This window comes from Peromyscus leucopus, chromosome 1 (genome assembly GCF_004664715.2).
Source record: "Peromyscus leucopus breed LL Stock chromosome 1, UCI_PerLeu_2.1, whole genome shotgun sequence".
NCBI classification, from domain to species: domain Eukaryota; kingdom Metazoa; phylum Chordata; class Mammalia; order Rodentia; family Cricetidae; genus Peromyscus; species Peromyscus leucopus.
In genome coordinates, this window is record NC_051063.1 from 123,381,220 (window position 1) to 123,401,561 (window position 20,342).

The following is a 20,342-nucleotide window of genomic DNA, read 5'->3' on the forward strand; positions in this document are numbered from 1 at the left end:
AGTTAACAAGAAGCCTGCCACGGCCATACAGTTTATAAGTGATACAAGCGTCTGAGTGATTATTTTATAAGTGGATTATGGGACTGTGAGGCTTGGTGGAGCCTGGAGAGAAGCCCTCCAGCAACACCTGGTGGCACTGGCATCATTCAAACTCTTTGGGCAAGCTGGATCTTCCTCAAAGGGTCACTGGCACAACAGACACTGAGCTCCAAGGAAAGCGGTAAGAGGTCAGGGTTCAGGCCCAGAAGAAAGGCCTTGACTTTATTTGGCTCTGCACGAACCCACAAGTCTATAGTGGAGGCTGGAAGCGCCCTGGGTCCAACATCCCCAGCAGAGTAGAGAGGCTCTGGGAACAGCGACCAAAGAATTAAAGGCAGAAGCTTCAGAACCTACCGACACGGTCTGTACAACCGCTCCATGGGTTTAGCGGTCTAGACAGGCCACAGTGATTCATCTCCTTGTTACTATGGCATCAGAGGCAGAAAACTGGGGCCAGCTGTCACTCACTCTGCCTGGCTTTTGGAAATGCGTCTGGAGTAAGCTTCAGGGTCTCTAGATAGTTCGGCTGTAAAGCAGACTATACTAAAGGGGGACTGTGCTCAAGTACTCACTAACCAAGGCATTTCAGAGGCTTGGCCAGGTTACTGGAGAGAAAAGAAATATAATCACAACTCCATCCAGAACAGCGGTGGGGAGGGGGGAGGGGGAACATCAGCAATGTCTCCAGCATGAGCTGCTCTGTTTTGAACTAGGTCTGGGCTCTGCCATGAGACAATGGAGTTTTTGTTTGTTTTCTGTTTTTTGGTTTTTTTCCGAGACAGGGTTTCTCTGTGTAGCTTTGCGCCTTTCCTGGATCTCGCTCTGTAGCACAGGCTGGCCTCGAACTCACAGAGATCCGCCTGGCTCTGCCTCCCGAGTGCTGGGATTAAAGGCGTGCGCCACCACCAACCAGCCGAGACAATGGAGTTTTTAAAACAGAAGGGTAACTTTAATCTTAATTTCTCCGGTAATATTTTGCATGACTGTAGATGTACAATAAAATGTTGAGAGAGCAGAAGAGAGAGAGAACAGAGGGAAGAGGGGGAGGGAGGAGGGGGGAGGGAGGAGGGAGGGAGGAAGCTGCAGCCTCTGACTGGAATAAGAGCCTGGAGGCCTCTGTGGAGGAGGCTGGCTGTGAAGGGTGGTGAAGGAGGGTCTCACCGGAAACTGCACTTACAGAACCAGTGTCCCTGCAGCAAGCCGGGAGCTGCCTCTCAGTCCCCACTTCTTGCCCTCGGCCTTCTAGCAGTTCTGTGGTTAGTGTTTAAGAAAAATAATGCAGAAAGAGCAGAATTGCCCACACTTAACAAAATGTAGCACAAATATCATCAAACAGGTTGCTGGGTTCTTCCTCACCCTGAGCTCTGGCTGCATTAGCATCCTGGGGACCAGCTGTGCCCACTGGAACCCCCTTCGACCTGAGCTCAGCTGCCCGACCCCGGCTGGAGCAAGACGCAACTAACCTGAAAGGCAAAGACATCATTGACCAGAGCCTCCCCGAAGACGAAGCTGGAGCCGGCCACCGTATAGCTCAGGAAGACCTAGAGGAGACACAAAGACAGAGAGAGGGACTCAGAAGAGAGGAGGGGCAACCTTGGCCTGAAAGCCGGCTGGAGCGAGTAGGTCCAGCCCCGATGAAGAAGGGCGCCATGGCCACAGGCCTTCCTGCCTCAAGATGTACCAGCTCTGGGACACGGTTCCTGTGTGCAGCCTCCAACAGCTGTGTTATTTAATAAGACCTACAAGAGTCAAAGCTGGCCGGGCGGTGGTGGCGCATGCCTTAATCCCAGCACTCGGGAGGCAGAGGCAGGCAGATCTCTGTGAGTTCGAGGCCAGCCTGGGCTATACAGTGAAACTGTCTCAAAAAGTAAAATAAGCAAACAACAAGCCCTGAAGTTTGAGGAGATAGTTCCGTTGGGACAGTGCTTGCCTCAGTGGAACAAGGACCTAAGTGTGGATCCCCAGAATCCATAGTTTTAAAAAAACAGGTGTGGAGGCAGGTGCTTAGAACCCCAGTGCTGGGGAAGTGGACGCAGGGACCCTCAGGATCTCTGGACAGCCACCCTAGTTGGCAGGCTCTAGACCAGTGGGAGACCCTGTCTCCAAAGAAAGATGTTGCCTGGGGAACAACACCTAAGACTGTCTTCCAACCTTTACATGCATGTACACTTATAGCTATACACCGTGAAGACACACACACATATGCACACACACACACACACACACACACACACACACACACACACACACACACAAAAGCTAAGCCAGGCCAGCTCCAAGAGTTTTTACATGCAACAACTCAGAATAGTAAAAACCAGATGATATCAGTCGGGCATGGCAGCACATGCTTTTAATCCCAGCACTTGGGAGGCAGAGGTAGGCAGATCTTTGTGAATCTGAAGCCAGCCTGGTTTATAGACTGAGATCCAAACCATCAAAGGCTACATAATGAGACCCTGTCTTAAAAGAAAAAAAAAAAAAAAAAAGGCAACTGAAAAAAAGAAAACAAAACCAAGTATGACTTCAATAAACATTCTTTCTAAATCCAAGTGCCAAGTGGGTAATTTTTGTTGTTAGCAGTTTGAACTCATATACATCCTAAGCCACTAAAAAGCAACACAGGTCACATGACCTGGCATCTGCACATCCTGAGAACCTCACCATCTGGGAATCCATTCACACCAGACCCAACCTCTGAAAGGATGTGAATGGCTGGGTTCCTTGCTGGTGGCTCCTGCGAGCTCCTGGCCAGCCCCCCCCACACACACACCTCTACCCCCAACCCTCCCACCCCACCACCACCCCCATCCCCCGCTCCATCCTCACCCCAGCTATGGGGCCCTAGTTTTGCTGGTCCCAAACCATCTCTGTGACCTCCACACTTATCTTCCCCTGAATCAAGTGGTCTCTCCCCAACTCTTCGGAAGCAGGGTCCAACATACACACCTGGATCTGATCACCAAGCCACTGGAACGCAACAAATCCTGGTTCCGTTCTGATGACAAAGAGACCCAGCACAAACTGCAGCCCAAGGCCCCAGGACACAGTCCGCCATGACACCTGCCAGCCAACAGAAAGGTCCTAGTGAGCTCAGATGCTTGGGGGATTCACAGGTTCACGGGGGTGGGATTGGGGTGGGGAGGGGGGAGGACACCATGAGCTCTGTCCTGCCTGCAGCTGCCTGGGGCCAGCCTAGCACTGAACCTGCTGCTGACACGGATTCAGACTAGGCCAGGCTCTTGGCAGCTGTGAGACAGGAGCAGTACCATTTTCTATGGACTGTTGTGTCGTCTGCCTGGTCTTGAGCATGACATAGCATTGGGTTCTCAGACCATGATGGCCTTAGGATATAGACATGCCCAGGCCCAGCTCCTCTCCGGCTCACTGTATGCCTCCTAACTGCCTCGACCCTCACCATCTATCCTCCGTGGGCTCTCACCCCCTGACCTCAGGTCTCTTGATGGCCCATGTGACAGAGGAGAGCCCAGGCCCTAGGGCTGCTTTTCCCACTCAGCACAGAATGACTCCTTGAAACCTCCCTCGGACACGTGTGCAGCCATACTCTGAAGAGCCCAGGGGTTCTGATTCTGGGGCATGGTTGCTTAGCTATGGAGACAATGAGAGAAGAGCCCATCCACCCAGTATAGCAGGGACTTCCTTTGTGAGCAGGACACTGTGCTGGAGGGCCAGCCTCGCTCCAGAGTTTCTAGCTCCATAGGTGAGTCAGGCCTAAGATTTAGCATTTCTAATATGTTCCAAGGAGATGCTGTGGCCCCTGGTCTGGGAAGCAGACCTCAGGAATCACTATTGTAAGCTAATGATTTGAGGATACTCTGGGATTCTCCCATAGAACCAGAAGCTCTCGGGTCCCCTATTTTCTGGGGGTGGTGGTGGTGGTTCCTGAGCCCACAGACCTAAGGAACATGTCACTAAGGAAATAAACAACCCCAGTGGTCTGTGAGTTTGGAGAGATATTAGCAGTCCTCCCCGAAAGTCCCCTGCTCCCTGGGGAACTCAAGGATTTCTTAGACATCTTTCCACTTAGGGTCTCCAGGCCCAATATGTCCCTCAACAGCTGCATAGGGAACTTGTCCCAGCGCATATTGCTCTTCCCCGGCTGAGCCTCAGGTATTCTCCCAACAGGAGCATCCATCTCCCCCCAGCCCCACCCCCAGCCCACAGAGAGCATCCACTGGCTTCCAGCCTGGGGAGCCAGCTGAACACTCACAGCTCGGTGATGCTTGGAGCCAGCGAAGAGAAGGGCGAGGAACACACAGATCCCCGCAAAGGACACCAGCTGTTCGGGCCGCTGGGAGGTGTCCAGAGATAGCCACAAGATCAGACCTAGGGCAGCAGCGAGGGCTAGACCTCTACAGGAGAGAGACAGAGAGATAAGAAACCATCAGCCTTAGCATCTCTCTCTCTCTCTCTCTCTCTCTCTCTCTCTCTCTCACACACACACACACACACACACACACACACCCTTAGGGACCCAGGGCAAGAGTGACTCCTTCCTAGTACTCTACACAATGCCCTGTGGGTTACAGGTTCTTTATTCTGATGGTTGGAAACGGACCCTCTCCTTGGCTCTCGGTAATTCCAGACCCAATAGCCTCCCATCCTTTTGGGTGGGTCTTTGAGATAGTTTCACCAGAGGCATTCACTAATCAGACCTCAGCTGGATGTGCCAGAGAAACACTGTAGCTCTCTGGAGCTTTCTCTCCGGGCAACCGCTTCATTTCCAGCTTAATATGTCATCACCGTAGAAGGCACACATCATAACCTTTGGCTGAATTCCAGCGGTCCACATGGTGCTGCGCCTGCAGATATGCAGGCTGCGAGAACGAGAGGGCCTGGCTTCTTCCAGTGGACTGCGAAGAATGCTGGGAGCAGTCTAGGGAATGTGGGTGTAGAGGCCTGTGGTCTTGAGCTGGCAGGTTGGTTCAGCGGATAAAACCGCTTGCCACACCATCCTGATGACCTGAATTCAACCCCCCACGGTGGAAAGAGAAAACTGACTCCCAAAAGTTGTCTTCTGACCTCCACATACATCCACACCCACCCACAACAATCATGCACATGCACACAATAGCAAATATAACAGATTTTTTTAATTAAGGTCTTGCCAGGCGGTGGTAGCGCACATCTTTAATCCCAGCACTTGGGAGGCAGAGCCAGGTGGGTCTCTGTGAGTTTGAGGCCAGTCTACAGAGTGAGATCCAGGACAGGCACCAAAACTGCACAGGTTTTGGTTTGTCTCGAAAATCCAAAAATAAATAAATTAAATTAAATTAAAAATTAGGGTCTTGCCTTCTTGGACTTCGAACTTGCTTGGGTCCTGTTGCCCGTCTTCCTGTCTCTCTCACCTTTTTGGACTCTGTGTCCTCTCATCTGCTGTATTTAGGAAGTAAACACCTGTTTTGATGTCCAGGCTCTCAGCTAAGAGTTTGCCCTGACCCTCCGATGAGACTTGGAACTCTGGCCTCTCCAGTCCATGTCTGACCAAGTAAAGACTCTGGATGGTTGAGACAGGAAGCCACGCTGTGTGTGTGAGAAGCACGGGGTTTGGGGTGGGCCAGGCAGGGATGGATGCTATGGTTTGGGTGTGGTTTTTCCCATCAAAACACATGTTGAATTTGTTTTGTTTTGAGACAGAGTCTCGTATAGACTAAGCTGGCCTCAAACTTGCCATCTCCCTGCTTCCAGCTCAAATGCTAGGATTATAGGTGCTCACCACCTTGTCTGGCTTTTCACGGTGCAATTAATTGTCACCGTGCTGGAAGGAGAGTCCTTTGAGAAATAATCAGGTCCTCTCCTGCAGAAACAGGCTAATCGTGGGGGACACGAGTGAATTGTCACTCCACGGGTCTGGATTAGTTACTGTGGGTAGCAGGCAGGTAGTATAAATTCAGGTGGCCTCTGCTGTTTCTGCTCTCCCAGGGGCTCTTGCTTACTCTTCTGCTGGAGTGAGCTGAAGCATAAGGCCAAACAAATGCCAATGCCAACCTCTTGAAATTCTCAGACTCCAGAACTGTGAGCCAAAGGTAAACCTTTCTTCTTTATAAATATCTCTGTCTGTAGTTTTTAGTCATAGTCACAGAAAAGAGTGGCAGGGGATCTGCTACTCTTTCCCCTAACTTCCCTCTCCTCTTGATGGTGTCTCTGTGGTTTCCAAAACATATTTTTTTTAAAAAATTCATTTTATTTTTAAATGTGTGTATATGTGGGGGAGGTGGGTATGTGCATATGAGTATATAGGTGTCTGCCGAGGCCGGAGTAGTGGATCCCCTGGAGCTGGAGTTACAGGCTGTTGTAAACCATCCAGTGTGGGTGCTGGGAACTGAACAAGGGTCCTCTGCAAGAATGGTAATGTTTTTAACCACCAAGCCATTTCTTAAACTCTAAGCTCTAGGACTATTAAAATAATGTTTTATTAAAAATTATTTATTACGTGTGTGCGCGCGCGCGTGCGCGCATGTGTGTGTGTGTGTGTGTGTGTGTGTGTGTGTGTACATGCATGTGGAAGTCAAAGGACAACTTTTGGGAGTTAGCTCTCTCTTTCCACCAGGGACTCCAGGGATTAAACACCAAACTATTATTTGGAGACATGGCTAATTGTATCAGAATCCCCTGGGGGCTAATTTAAAGTGTTGGCACATGGCCCAACCTAGCCTGTTGAACTGGGCTCCAGGGATGTCCCCAGGCATCTGTGATCTCTGCAGCTGGCTGATAAGCTAGCCCCAGGTGATCCACCTAATAAGACCTCATGGAAAGGCCTCTGTGCTTAGTGGCCAGGCTCTTGAATTCAGAAAACTCTGACCAGCCTGGCTTCAGCCCTCAGTTACCTTTGCATCACAAAAACTGGCAAAATGCCAGAGCTGGCCACTGCTGTTTAAAGCCGCCAAGCACCTCTCTCTGCCCAGGGCTCCAGGGGACAAGCAGAGTGGGACGCATTCCCCTAGGAGGCCAGAGGCTGAGGGCTCACTCACCTTTTCAGCCAGAGGCTCAGGCGGGAATGGCCTTGAAACTTCCCACACCTCCTCAGCCTGGGTCCCAGAAGCCTCTTCAGCAGACCGTAGGTCAGAAAGACGAGAACCACACAGGTGATGACCAGCAGCGCCAGGGCCCTCTGGAAGTCCAGCAGGCAGGCGGTGATCAGGAAGGCAATGTAAGCTGCAGGAGGAGGCATTGGCCGGCTCAGCAGGGGAAGACCGCCGCTCTAAACCCTGGCTCTGCCTCGCTTGCCCGGAGCATTCGGGGCGGGGAAGTCACTCAGTTCCTCCTCGCTTTCCTCCTCCAGAAGTGAAAACACTTGTCGCTACTGGGTCAGAAGGTTATTAGGGGCCTGGGGGCACAGCTCAGCGGTGGAGGCTTGCCCAGCATGGCCCTGGTAAAATGTGTGAAAAAGGCCTTTGCACCTTAGAAAGTGATGGCAGAGACAGAAACAACATAATGGGCCTCAACAGAGCACCTGGCCTGAGCCACGCTAGGTCTAGAGGACCAGGCTGGGTGAGTCAGTGACTCCATGACTCCAGATTGTGCCTCCACCCTATACTGTTAATCAATGATCTCTCTCTCTTCTCCTTCCCTCCCTCGTGTGTGTGTGTGTGTGTGTGTGTGTGTGTGTGTGTGTGTGTGTGTGTGTGCTGTAGTGTATGCATGCGTGTTTATGTATGTGTGGGTGCCTGCTTGTGCATAGGGTTGTTAGGTTTGGTTTAGGCCACACTCTCTGCTCTCACAGAAATGGCAGGCACCCCACTAGGTCTGTGGGTCTGCAATCCTCATTTCTAAGAGTTCAGCAAGCTCGGGTTACTTGACTCTGGGAACTTGATAAGGTCCCCTGCTGTGATCCTGCCGTGGCTAAGGAGGATCCGCTTCCGCCGCCCTTCCCCTGCTGCCCAGACAACCTGACTACAAGCGCATATTATTGATGACTCATTAACTTCTTGGCACATGACTGTCCTCCTCTCTTTGAAACCTTTAAGACAGTGGTTCTCAACCTGTGGGTCATAAATATCCTGGATATCAGGTATTTATGTTATGATTCACGACAGTAGCAAGATTACAGTTATGAAGTAGCAATGAAAATAATTTTATGGCTGGGGGTCACCGTGACATGAGGAACTGTATTAAAAGGTCGCAGCATTGGGAAGGTTAAGAACCACTGCTCTAAGAGAAGGAACCCCACTCTGTCTCCTGGGCCTGCACTCATCCAGTCCCGGCCACGCTGCCTGCCCATAGTATTAAGAACTCCACTGTAACAGGGCCCCAGGCCTTAGCACAACTGACTTCATGATGCAATGACACCATGACATCAGGCCATAACACTCAGCACACAGACAGCACCACTTGCCAAAATGAAAGCAGAGATCTAACCTATCAAGGGCCACACCTCTGGGAAAGTCTCTGAATGGACTAACCTTGCTTTTGGGCTTCTGTAGTTCCGCTTCTGACTCATTGTTCTTGTTAACTGAAGCGTGTCAACCCAGGACATGGTTTTTGCATTTAAAAGCTCACCCTGAGAATGACTGGGGACTACACTGGGATCCCGAACACCCAGGGTAGTCGCTGGCTGGCTAATAACCCGGGTCCCAGCCGTCTTCTCTGGCGGACACCCCACAACACCACTGATACGTCTCCTCCCTCAGAGGACACTCATGATGGAGTTTTCCACGTGGATGTTGGGGTCCTGTGTGTCAAGCACTGCCCTGGTGGAGCCGCCCCCCAGCCTCACCACCAACAGCTTACCCCTAGAGTTCCCTCGTGCCTGGCCTGGCTCTCCTGTGGGCCACTGAGCCAGTCTGAGCGGCTGCCTCAGAAAAGGAACATGACGTTAGCCCAGGGGGAACGCTTCTCCCCGGCTTTTGAGTTTCAGAATCCAAGGCTCTTGAAGAGGGGAGAGGACTTGGCCACCAATGGAAAATGTGAGACGAAGCAGTTCAAGGAAATGTGAGTCTCACCTTACCCTGCCACCTGCTCTCAGGTTACTTACAGCGGGGCTCAGCAAGGGTCCTGGGGCCAGACCGGAAGGTTGAGGCGTGGACCTCACAAACTGGCCTAAGCCCAGGGCATGGGCAAGCTGAGGGACCCTAGGCCTTGCTTCCTGAGAGGAGTCCCAACAGAGCACGGCCTTCAGAGAGGAATGCTGTGCATGGCCTGCAGGTAGGCAGACCTCTCGAGCACTGCACCCCACAGCAAGCACAGAGGCTCTGGAAAAGCCCTGCAGTGGTGCGGAGAGGTGGGGAGGTGGGAGCCCAGGGCGGGTGCACCCTGGAGAAAGGAGACACCAGGGTCACCCGCCCTGAGGGAAGCTAGGACAGTCGCAGAAGTGGACAGGGTCGGCAGCCACTGAGGAACGGTCGTGGCGAGGGCCGGCTGGAGAAAGGGTTCTGAAGGACAGTCCAGAGTCACAGAAACCAAGCTCCGGTCACTCCCGAGATGACAGACTTGAAGTTAATCAAGCTGAACAAATGAAGTCCCCTTCTCTCACCAGGGAGCTCGCGTGGAGCAGGACATTCCTTACCCCTTCCAGCTGCAAGACCTGCCTCCCTCCTTCCCTCCCTCCTGGAGCCAAGACAACCTTGAATTACAACCCTAGCCAACCAAACAAGTCCAGGATCTCATAGCCCACGAGGACAAACAATCCAGCACGCAGCCAACGATGACCTTGAGTTCTGACCTAGCCTCCTCCATCTCGTGAGTGCTGCAAGTCCAGGACGTGCCGATGCCCTGTTTTGTGTAGTGCTGGCATTGAGCGCAGGGCTCTGTGCGCGCACACACACACACACACACACACACACACACACACACACACACGGTGAGATCCCTACTGAGTGAGCCGCAACCCCAGGCCACTTAAAAAGAAAACTGGAATTTATCATGGGGTGGCACCTGGCAGGTGCCGCTGCACAGGTGTGGAGGTCACGGGACAACTTCTGGGAGCCAGCTCTCTCCTCCCACACCTACCTGGGTGTCAGGGACAGAACTCAGGTCCTCAGACTCGAGTGACAAGTGTGTTTGGCCACTGAGCCACCGTCTTCCCGACCGAGCTGCTTTTGGAGACAAGGACTAATGTAGCCCAGGCTGGCCTCCACTTCACTATATAGATGAGGCTAGCCTTTCCTCCCATCTGCCAGGCACCAGCATGTCATTATTTCATCTTCTTTCTAAAAAGTCTCCTGAGCTCAGAAATATGTTCAAACTGTCTCCCAACAAGAACACAGGGCTGAGCTGGGCGGTGGTGGCGCACACCTTTAATCCCAGCACTCGGGAGGTAGAGGCAGGCCGATCTCTGTGAGTTTGAGGCCAGCCTGGCCTACACAATGAGTTCTAAGTCAGTCAGAGCTACATAGTGAGACCCTGCAATAAAAAACAGGGATGGATGAGGGGTCCGGCAGGGAAGACCACCGGTGAGTGCACATGACTAACTCTTTGGAGAAATATTTTTGTTGGTTTTCGAAACAGAGTCTCACTTTGTAGCTTAGGCTGGCCTAAAGTTCACTGTGTAGTGCAGGCTAGCCTTGAAGTCATGGCAATCCTCCTGCCTTAGACTCCTGATTGCTGAAATTATAGGCATGAGACCCTAACGCCACCTTTACATCCCTGTCCCTAAATCAGTGGACACTGCTCAGCCCTTATCCCTGGCCCTCTGTGGACGTACTGTTGATCCTTCCCTTTTGAAGCCCTTGGCTTCTGCAAGCTCTATATATGTAGCTGGTCCCAGACTTCCCGCCCCTAACTCAAATCTGTGAAGACCCTTTGGAAAGGACTGCGTCTGCCCATGGCTTAGAAATTCTACTCCTAGAAAATGGCTTTGATTTCTCCCTCCCTGTGGAGACCACCTCCTCCACCTGTGCTCTGTGGAAGGAACTATCATGTCCCGTGTCTACCCGACCCCCCGTCCTCCAAGCAGGAAGCTGAGGAGCCTTAACCTGAGACCTCCTCCATCCTGCCCCGCACTGTCACTTCCAAGGTTCAGCAAGCACCAATCACTCCCTTGATTCTCAGATCCCCCGTCTCTCCTGCAACCATTTTTGGTCTCGCAGTATGATGTCAACATGTCTGGATAATTCTCAGTGTAAATCCTTCCATGCCTGTCTCTGGACATCAGGGTCAAATCCAAGTTCCTGACCACATCACCTGCCTCCCTCGCTCCCGATTACCAGGCCCTTCAGAGTCCTCCAGCCTCAGGAGACTCTGGCTGGGTGGGCACCCTGCAGAAACTTTACCCTCGGGCCGCACTAGACTATCACAGCCCACACCCTGCTGGTTTTCACCTTTGCTCCCTGACCTTTGTGCTTTGAGGGGTGGAGTAGGGGAGGGTCTCAACTGCCATTGCCCTCCCCTGTACCTAGCTGGTCCAAGACCGTAGCTCTGAAGGTTACCATCCTCCCAGGTGGCTAAATTGCACCGTGTGAGCATATTTGGGCATCTCTGTTGCTCGTTGGGAATGGGATCCAGTTAGGTTTGATGGAGACTGGAGCTCCTCTCTTGAGCTGGCCGAGTGGGTGCTTCAGCAAACCTTATTGGGGGTGAGTGAATGAGCCTGCTCTGTGATGCGGAGACCAGAGGGGCAGTGGCTGTCTCCGGAATGGGGCACGGTGGGTCCCCACTTACCCGTACAGAGCAGGCCTGTGAGGACCCATTCAAACAGCTGCTTGTGCTCTCTGTAGAAGCTTCTCATCCGCACGGTCAGCTGCAGGCTCCTCCTGAGGAGAGGACCGCCAGCGTTCATAAGTGGCCCCCAACTTCCACCCCACTGGAGAGCCCCCAAACCCGCAGGTAGATGCTCCTCAGGTACGTTCCCAGTGCAGTAATGGGATAAGCCCAGGCTGGCCTTGCTACCTGACAAGGCTGAGAAGCAGCCAGAGTCAAAAGACACAAGCCAGGGTTCTGCACGTGCTGAGGTTTGCAAGGCTAGCCCTGCTCTTGACAGAGGGAACTAACCCACAGCTAGAGGCTTATGGGCATTCCGAAAAGTTCAACCATGGCTGTCCGACCTCCTCCCTGCTTCCACCTGCCCAGTGAGCAAGATGGAGAGTCCCAGCTCTGTATTGGTTCCCCTGGGACAGAAACATTTATTGTCTGAGTCCTCCGTGCCTATTCAAGAGACAAGACACGTAAAAGTATGCAGTCCGCCACCCCACTGCCGCGGGTGTCCAGAATAGACACTAGTCCTCTGGCCAGCTGGTCACTTGCCTGTCCCTGGAGGAAGGGCTGCTACCCACATCCCCCCTAGGGCCCTGCTAGCCAAGCGCCTCGTTGCTCATAACATTCAACCCTCTGCTGCTGTTGCAAGAGTTCCCCACCTGGGGGAAACAGGGCAACTTCTCTAGTCCCCCCAAGAAGCTAGAGGATCCCCTGACTGCCACACCCTGTCCTTGGGGTGTCCTTCCTGCTCTGCTCAGAGCTGGATTTGGCCAGCCAAGACCCTCTAGGCTCACACCAGACCCTGTGGGTTGACCCCTTCCTCTCTGTATACAGTGGGGAGTCTGGCCCAGGCCAGGAGTGTCACAAACCTAGTCTTGGAGTCCCCAAGGTAGCTCAGCAACTAAATGGCAAAGGAGGGAGGTGGCAGGGAGGCCTGGTCAGTTCCAGGCCTGAGAAGCCCCATGTACACGTTGGGCTTCCTACTGGGATGACATCCTGGCTGCTTACAAGCAGACAGGTGGGTGCCTGGGCCTGGCTCGCCCCTGAGGCAGAGGCCTGCAGAACTCCCTTCCCTGGACTTCCTTTGGACAGACTTTCATCCTCTTTTCCTGTGACCCCGAGTCTCTCACAAAGATCACCTACCATCTGGGCTTCGTCTCTGCTTTGTTCCAGCTGCCTCTGCCCTCGGATGACTGGCTTGAGTTACCACACGGGAGCTGGCCTTCCTCCTAAAACCAGCAGGGAGCAGTCAGGGCCAGTCTTCCCACCAAGAGACAGCCATGGCTGAAGGGCATGGAGATGGGAAAGCCACCTGGCACACACAGGCACCTCATGAGTGGAGACAGAGACTGGGCTCCTGAATGGGAAATAGGGGGCTCCTTAACTAAATTCTGCAAAGCACGCATTGGGCACCTACTATGTTCAGACACACGGTGGCTTCCTGGAGACCAGACGGAAATACCTAAGGAGGTCCCAGCAGGTCCACCCCCTATATGACTCCAGGGCACCTCTTGCCTCACTGTCCATGTGTTATTAGTAAAGGAGAGGGACCCTTGTTAGGAAAGAGAGGGAACGGAGGATATCAGATAAGGCTTCACAGTTGGAGATGTGGTCCTCAGCTTGGCCTTTGGGGAGCCAAGACAAGATTGCAAGTTCTTTGAAAGCTGAGGCTTCTTCAGACCCGCCCCCATCATCTGCCTCTCTCCTCTTCTTGTGGATCAAATGTTCTTCCCTGCTGGGACCTTTGCTGACCTTTCAGGTGAGGACAGGCAAGGCAGCACACAGTGGGTACTCAGGACCCACTTTTTAAGGGGTGAAATAAAGGATATGCTTTGTGCTGGGGAGGGGTGCTCTGTGTGCAGAGGTGAGCAGGACAGAGTGAGGGAAGCAGGCAGACCAAGGCCCCTCCCACCCGTGAGCTGTGGTCAAGCCCAGGAAGTGCTATGGGGAAGCTAACAGACCATGCTTTCCAAGAACTCAGCCCCCATGTTCTCCAGGCCATGGGCCACAGGTGTGAGAGAGACGGACTCTCTTTGCCTCCGTGTGTCGTCTGCCATGTGCCAGGCTTTTCAGCTGAAAGACAAAGAAGTCAGGAAGGGCTGAGCGGTGGTGGCGCACGCCTTTAATCCCAGGAATTGGGAGGCAGAAGCAGGTGGCGGTTCTCTATGAGTTCGAGGCCAGCCTAGTCTACAAAGTGAGTTCCAGGTCAGCTAGGGCTACACAGAGAAACCCTGTCTTGAAAAAACAAATAAACAAACAAAAAGTCAGGAAGGGTCCAAAGCTGAAGGGAAGGTTGGTGAGAAGAAGAGGATCCAGAGAGAGAGAGGGAGAGAGAGAGAGAGGGAGAGAGAGAGAGAGAGACCCCTTCCTGCCCTCACTTCAGATCCTCTGAGAGGCAAGTCCTTGCAAGCTCCGGGTATTCCTGGAGAAGCAGTGAACTGTCCCTTTGACACCAGGAAGGAAAAGCAGGAGTGATGTCTGCACTTGGTATGGTCACTGTTCAGAAAAGGCCACTGTCCATCGCTTCCTACAACAGGTGAAAATCACTGCCAGTGAATGAAGTGCTCGCTCTGTCCATCTTGAGCACAGGGTTCCAGCCCCTGGATCCAGCTGAAGCCAGCCCTCCCCCTGGACTTTTCCATTCAAAGCCCAATGTACTTCCTTTCCGGTGAAGCTTCTGCTTTCAGGTTTTAGCTCATCTGAAAATGGAGCCCCCAAAGTGCCCTTTGCCTTACTGCGCTTCCCTCTCTTTTTCTAAGCCTTAAGCGTATCCTGCTCTGTTCACACAGCAGCTGGCTAAGTGGATCTCTTCACTCACTGCCTGGGCACACACAGACCCACAGCACACCTCGAGGGCCGGGGACTGCCCGCTGCCTGGGCACACACAGACCCACAGCACGCCTCGAGGACCAGGGACTGCCCGCTGCCTGGCACACGCAGGCCCTCAGCACGCCTCGAGAGTCAGGGAGTGCCCCCTGCCTGGCACACGCAGGCCCTCAGCACGCCTCGAGGGCCGGGGACTGCCCGCTGCCTGGCACACACGGGCCCTCAGCACGCCTCGAGAGTCAGGGACTGCCCCCTGCCTGGCACACGCAGGCCCTCAGCACGCCTCGAGGGCCGGGGACTGCCCCCTGCCTGGGCACACACAGACCCACAGCACGCCTCGAGGGCCGGGGACTGCCCGCTGCCTGGCACACACAGGCACTCAGCACGCCTCGAGAGCCAGGGAGTGCCCGCTGTCTGGGCACACACGGGCCCACAGCACGCCTCGAGAGCCGGGGAGTGCCCGCTGCCTGGGTACACACAGGCCCACAGCATGCCTCGAGGGCAAGGGCCGGGGACTGCCCACTGCCTGGGCACACACGGGCCCACAGCACGCCTCGAGGACCAGGGACTGCCCGCTGCCTGGCACACGCAGGCCCTCAGCACGCCTCGAGGGCCGGGGACTGCCCACTGCCTGGCACACACGGGCCCTCAGCACGCCTCGAGAGTCAGGGACTGCCCCCTGCCTGGCACACGCAGGCCCTCAGCACGCCTCGAGGGCCGGGGACTGCCCCCTGCCTGGGCACACACAGACCCACAGCACGCCTCGAGGGCCGGGGACTGCCCCCTGCCTGGGCACACGCAGGCCCACAGCATGCCTCGAGGGCCGGGGACTGCCCCCTGCCTGGGCACACACGGGCCCTCAGCTGCAGAGAGGGGGAGAGGACCCTGTGCTACTCACGGATTTGTAGTGAGCAGGCAGCGTCAGGAAGGACTGATGGAAGGACAGGTTGTTGTGGGGAGGGCTGGGTCCAACCTGCCTGGGCTTTGGCCTGTTCTGTGGAAATTCCTGGGCAGAGTCCAGAGCTGGAGTAGGTTGGGCTTCCTCAGCGCTCAGGGCCACAGCCGAGGTGGGATGACAGCTCAGTTTTGGGAAAAGGAAGTGGGGGATCCAGGCCCACTCAAGGCCAGGCCCTCTGGCGCCTGCCCTTTCCCACACCAGCCTCTTCTGTCCCTTGCTTCTGGCTGCCTCCTCTAGGAAGCCACCTTGGTTGTCTCCGCCCTCCCTGTTCCTCTTTCTGTCAGCCACTGGTGATTTGTTTTCACACTGTGTCTCAGCCTCCGCTCCTCAAGGGATCGGCACGCATCTTCTGAAACTGGAAGACACAGAAAGCAGCGTCACTGTCACAAACGGGGGGTGGGGTGGGGGATGTCAGGTCCAAGCATTGTAGTCACAAAAGCAAACCAAAATCACACCATTCCCTCCCTCCCTCCCTCCCTCCCTTCCTCACTCACTCCCTTCCTCTCTCCCTCTCTCCTTCCTTTTCTTCCTCCCTCCCTCCCTCTCTCCCTTTCCCCTTCCTTCCTAGGCAGCACGTGCAGAGTTGAGGGACAACATTTTCGTCTTCAGGCCTCAAACTAAACATTAAACCTACAGGACAGGATTAGCAACATCTCTTTAATAATTAATGATCCTTTATGACATACACGAAAGATACTCCTCCTCACACAGAGGCGCACACTGGCTATCTTGGAAATCTGGAAAAGAAAGAGATTGGAGACAGGGATTCCCCCTGCTCTTGGGAAATTTCTTTTTCTGTTTGGGGTTGGAAGAATAGGGTCTCATCTCACCCAGGCTGGCTTTGAACCTGCTGTGTAGCTGAGGATGGCCTTAAATGTCCAATCCTCCTGCCTCCACATCACAAGTCCTGGGATTACAGGTGTGCACCTCCACACCTGGCCTTCAGTCATCCTAGGCACTGACCACCGCATGTGCAGAAATATACAGAGAGCAGGATTTTTCCTTATTTCCTCCTAACTGTATACTATTTCATATTATTCATTTTTCAATAGGAAATCTTACTACCCCAGGGTCTTCGAAGCTTGCTTATCTGACAGAGATCCAATACCCACTGTTTGGGCTCTGGACCCCTTTGGTCACAAAATAAATGTTTACCTTGAGCAAGACTGGGATGGGGCCAGAGCTGATTGATACTGAAGGGGGGCTGCTGTGGATATCACTCTATATAAATAAAACACTGATGGCCAGTGACCAGGCAGGAAGTATAGGCGGGACAAAGAGAGAGGAGAATTGGGAAACAGGAAGAAGGAGGGAGAGACACTGCAGCCACCGCCAGGACAAGCAGCATGTAAAGATGCCGGTAAGCCACCAGCCACGTGGCAAGGTATAGATTTATAGAAATGGGTTAATTTAAGATATAAGAACAGTTAACAAGAAGCCTGCCATGGTCATACAGTTTATAAATAATATAAGCGTCTGAGTGATTATCTTATACGTGGATTGTGGGACTTCGGGGCTTGGTGGAGTCTGGAGAGAAGCCCTCCAGCAACAGGGGGCACCCTCAGCCTCAATGAAGGAAAATGATCTTATCCATTTCGATCCCTCTGTCCTTTTCAGTGGCTCCTTTCATGCCCCCACCCCTTCCCTCTGCCTTTTCTTCTTCTTGGCATCCAGAAGCAGGCCAGAGGTGCACTGATCCAGCAGTGAGTAGGCTCTTTCAGATCTGCCTTACCCCGCAGCCTCCGGGGCCCTAGCCTCTAAACAAGGATTTAACGTGGTGTTCGTCACAAGATGAACCTTGAGCTTGGAGCCCAGAGATCTAGAGTCACCCTGGGCTCTTAAATTAGCATACTCCCTCATCTGTGAACTCCTGAGGGTGGGAACTAACGCTGAGGATTAAACCAAGTGCTTGGCAGGGAGCCTGGCACGGGCAGGCTGGCAGCTGACCTTGCTCCCGGGCACACGGCTCCCTTCCTACATCCCAGGATGCCCCATATCCTCCCAGGCTGCTCCCTTCAGCATTAGAGTGGCCAGCAGGGATCACACCCAGGAAGTCAAACCTCTCTGAGGCACAGAGGCTGGGCAGTCAGGAGACTGAAGGACTAGGGTTCAGACACCAGGACGGGACAGAGAGCAGGGATTGGGTGGGTGTCTGCCTTCTGCCTCTCCACCTGGCTGCCTCACTGGTCCCCTATGCTGCGGCCTGTTTCCTGAGGGGATGGTTCTCTGAGGTCCCACTTACCCCACCAGGCCAGCTGAGGGAGGCATGGGTAAGCAGGGTCCTGGGACAGTTGGGAGAAGACCGTATGAATCCGTACATCAGTAATCCCAATGGCCAAGAAGAAACTGTTGGTGCCTCAACACCCCCAGCCCCTGCTGCTCCTTGAAGACAGCCCCCCAGCCGATTTAGCTCTCTTAGGAGCTACTTCCTATTTCAGGAAAGTTCTTAGTCAAAGAGCTAGCAAGGAGCCCTCCTTCTCACCTGGCAGTCAGATGTTCATGGTCACCGTCCAACACCGAGTGAAAGGATGGGCCTGCCCCTCACAGACCTCAGTCACAGGGCAGGACTGGTTAGAGGAAGGACACCTGGCCCCGCACCCAGCAGGGGTCAATGCCGGCAGCCAGGGAGAATTGACTCAGTCGAGCGATCACTGTTGGCAAATATCTAATTGGCTGGAGCTTTGGAACGGCCACTTCTTGATCGTGCTGTTCTTTCTGTCTGGCTTGGCTCGCCCTCACACGCTCCACACAGGGAGGGACTGAAGGGTTTCAGTCTGAGCAAGGTAAGATAGTCTGCAAACCAAGACCCACCTTCTCGCCAGCCATTCTGGCTTCTGTGGGATTTACAGCAAGGCTCCATCTTCCTTCTGAGTGACCCGTGTTCCTTCTGTCACCGACAAGGGTGAAGGGAGGTGGGGGGCCGTTAATTTTGGTTTCTATTGCCTTGTTGGCTTACTTACGTGGCTGCACTCACGGGTGAATTTATTAGTTATACCGGCAAAAATAGCTCCTTGTGTAGTTAGTCCATCACCTCGCTCCCTGTGAGAGAAGTTGACTAACGTGCTACAAACCTAGTTAGTGTACTTAAAAAAAATTATTAAAAAAAAATTGAGATATGGTTTCATGTATCCCATAATGGCCTTGAGCTTTTGATCCTTGTGACTTCAACGCCCCGATGCTGGGATTAGAAGCTTGGGCAGCCACCATGCCTGACTTAGGCAGTGCTGGGGGGTCAAACTCGGCCTCGCACGCGCTAGGCAAGCACTCTAGCATCTGCTCCATCCCTACATCCCGCGACTCATTTGGACCCGCCCCTTCCACTTTGTCACGCCCACAGAAGCAAGTTTCATGGCCCCGTCCCTTCAGCTCCATGACTAGGAGGAGTGTGTCGGTGAAGCTGGCCACTTCCAGGCCAAGCCCTGGCCAGCTGGTGGGTCAGCAGGCTCCTGTGTCGTTTCCTGTCGGTTCCCACCAGGCTTCCACTCCCCAGAGAGAGCCGACTGCTTCCTCCCAGACGGATGAGAGCTGAGAAGTCAGTGCTCAGGGTCAGGGACAGAGGTGTGTTGCCAGTCCCTTCCCTGAAGGGACTGGGAAGACAGGGGGCCCCTGGCATGGAGGAGGAGGGAGGCAATGCACGAGGGGTCCTGAGACACATCGTAGAGTCCCGGGAGACGGTGACAACCGTCGGCTTACTTGAGAGTTTCGTGGATCGCAAGCTGAGCGCTGACTCATTGTGTCCTCAGTCACAGTGACACAGTGAAGCAGGTGCCGCCTACCGTCTTTCCAGCTGTCCTCCACAGAGGCGGGACAGGGAGCCAGCACCATAAGGCAGTCCTGTTCAAGAGAGAAATAACCTGAGGTGAGCTGAGTGGGCAGCTGTATACTATGCTGGCATTTGGGGAATCTGAGCTTGCTCTTGAGGTAGTTTCAAAGAAAATGGCTTCCAAAGGGAATGGCACTATTAGGAGGTGTGGCTTTGTTGGAGTGGGTGTGGCCTTGTTGGAGGAAGTGTGTCACTGTGGGGGTGGGCTTTGAGGTCTCATACATGCTCAAGCCACGCCCAGTGAGGCAGTCTACTTCCTGTTGTCTGCAAGATGTAGGACTCTCAGTTACTCCTCCAGCACCATGTCTGCTGCATGCTGTCTTGTCCCACCATGGTGATAATGGACTGAACCTCTGAACTGTAAGCCACCCCCATTAAATGTTTTCCTTTATAAGAGTTGCCGTGATTACGATGTCTCTTCACAGCAACAGAAACCGTAACTAAGACAGTATCTAACTCATGTTTCCATTTGGCGGGCAGGATGGATTCTGGGCCCAAACTTGGACCCCTTCGTTGTGAATCACATACAGTCTCTGCTCATGATCTGTACTGTGAAGGACATTGTGTCCCTGAATGTCTTTCCAAGTGAGCCCCAGTGTGAATTCTGTAAGGGATGACTGTCCCGGGCAGCCAGCCCAACACCCTGAGCAAGAGCCCAACTACTCCAAGAACACGGTCTGCCTGGATGGCCTCTCCGACACTTGGGTTCCTGAGAGAACCAGTGCAGCACAATGTCTGCCAGCTCTGAGGTGTGCTCGGCCTGAGACAGGGAAGCTCATGAGTGATGCGCTGGGCAGTGCTCTCGGACGAGGTGGGCAGGGCCGCAGAATCTGGGGAGGGTAAGAAGCCAAAATGTGGCCTCTCAGCTGGAGCCTGGCTGTGCTCGGCTGCACAGGGGAAATGAAGAGCGCACCCTGCACCCTGCCCAACCCTCCCTGATGTCGCCTCCCAGGCGACCTTGCTTCCAGTTGGTTCCACGTGACGCTTCAGAGAAGAGCCATAGCCCCTGGGGGATGGGTTCCACGGCAAGGGAGTCTGGGGTTGGAG

At 53.8% G+C, this 20,342-nt stretch overlaps 1 protein-coding gene across 2 annotated transcripts in view; it reads right to left on the bottom strand.

The window, feature by feature from the left end:
- The window catches only part of Slc28a1 (solute carrier family 28 member 1), a 50,564-nt gene extending 32,524 nt beyond the window's left edge, over positions 1–18,040 (bottom strand). Inside the window, exons 1-9 of one of the 2 annotated variants that reach the window (XM_037197904.1) lie at positions 17,955–18,040; positions 15,413–15,827; positions 13,650–13,761; positions 12,832–12,917; positions 11,656–11,747; positions 7,029–7,212; positions 4,268–4,409; positions 2,986–3,099; positions 1,503–1,580 (exon numbers count right to left, since the gene is read on the bottom strand). In XM_037197904.1, the coding sequence (XP_037053799.1) occupies positions 1,503–1,580; positions 2,986–3,099; positions 4,268–4,409; positions 7,029–7,212; positions 11,656–11,747; positions 12,832–12,917; positions 13,650–13,745 (792 nt within the window). In that variant the 5' untranslated portion in view covers positions 13,746–13,761; positions 15,413–15,827; positions 17,955–18,040. Of the gene's footprint in view, positions 1–1,502; positions 1,581–2,985; positions 3,100–4,267; positions 4,410–7,028; positions 7,213–11,655; positions 11,748–12,831; positions 12,918–13,649; positions 13,762–14,066; positions 14,210–15,412; positions 15,828–17,954 lie in introns of those variants that run through there. The other variant, XM_028873713.2, reaches the window with a different exon arrangement.
- Between the last annotated feature and the right edge of the window lie 2,302 nt (positions 18,041–20,342).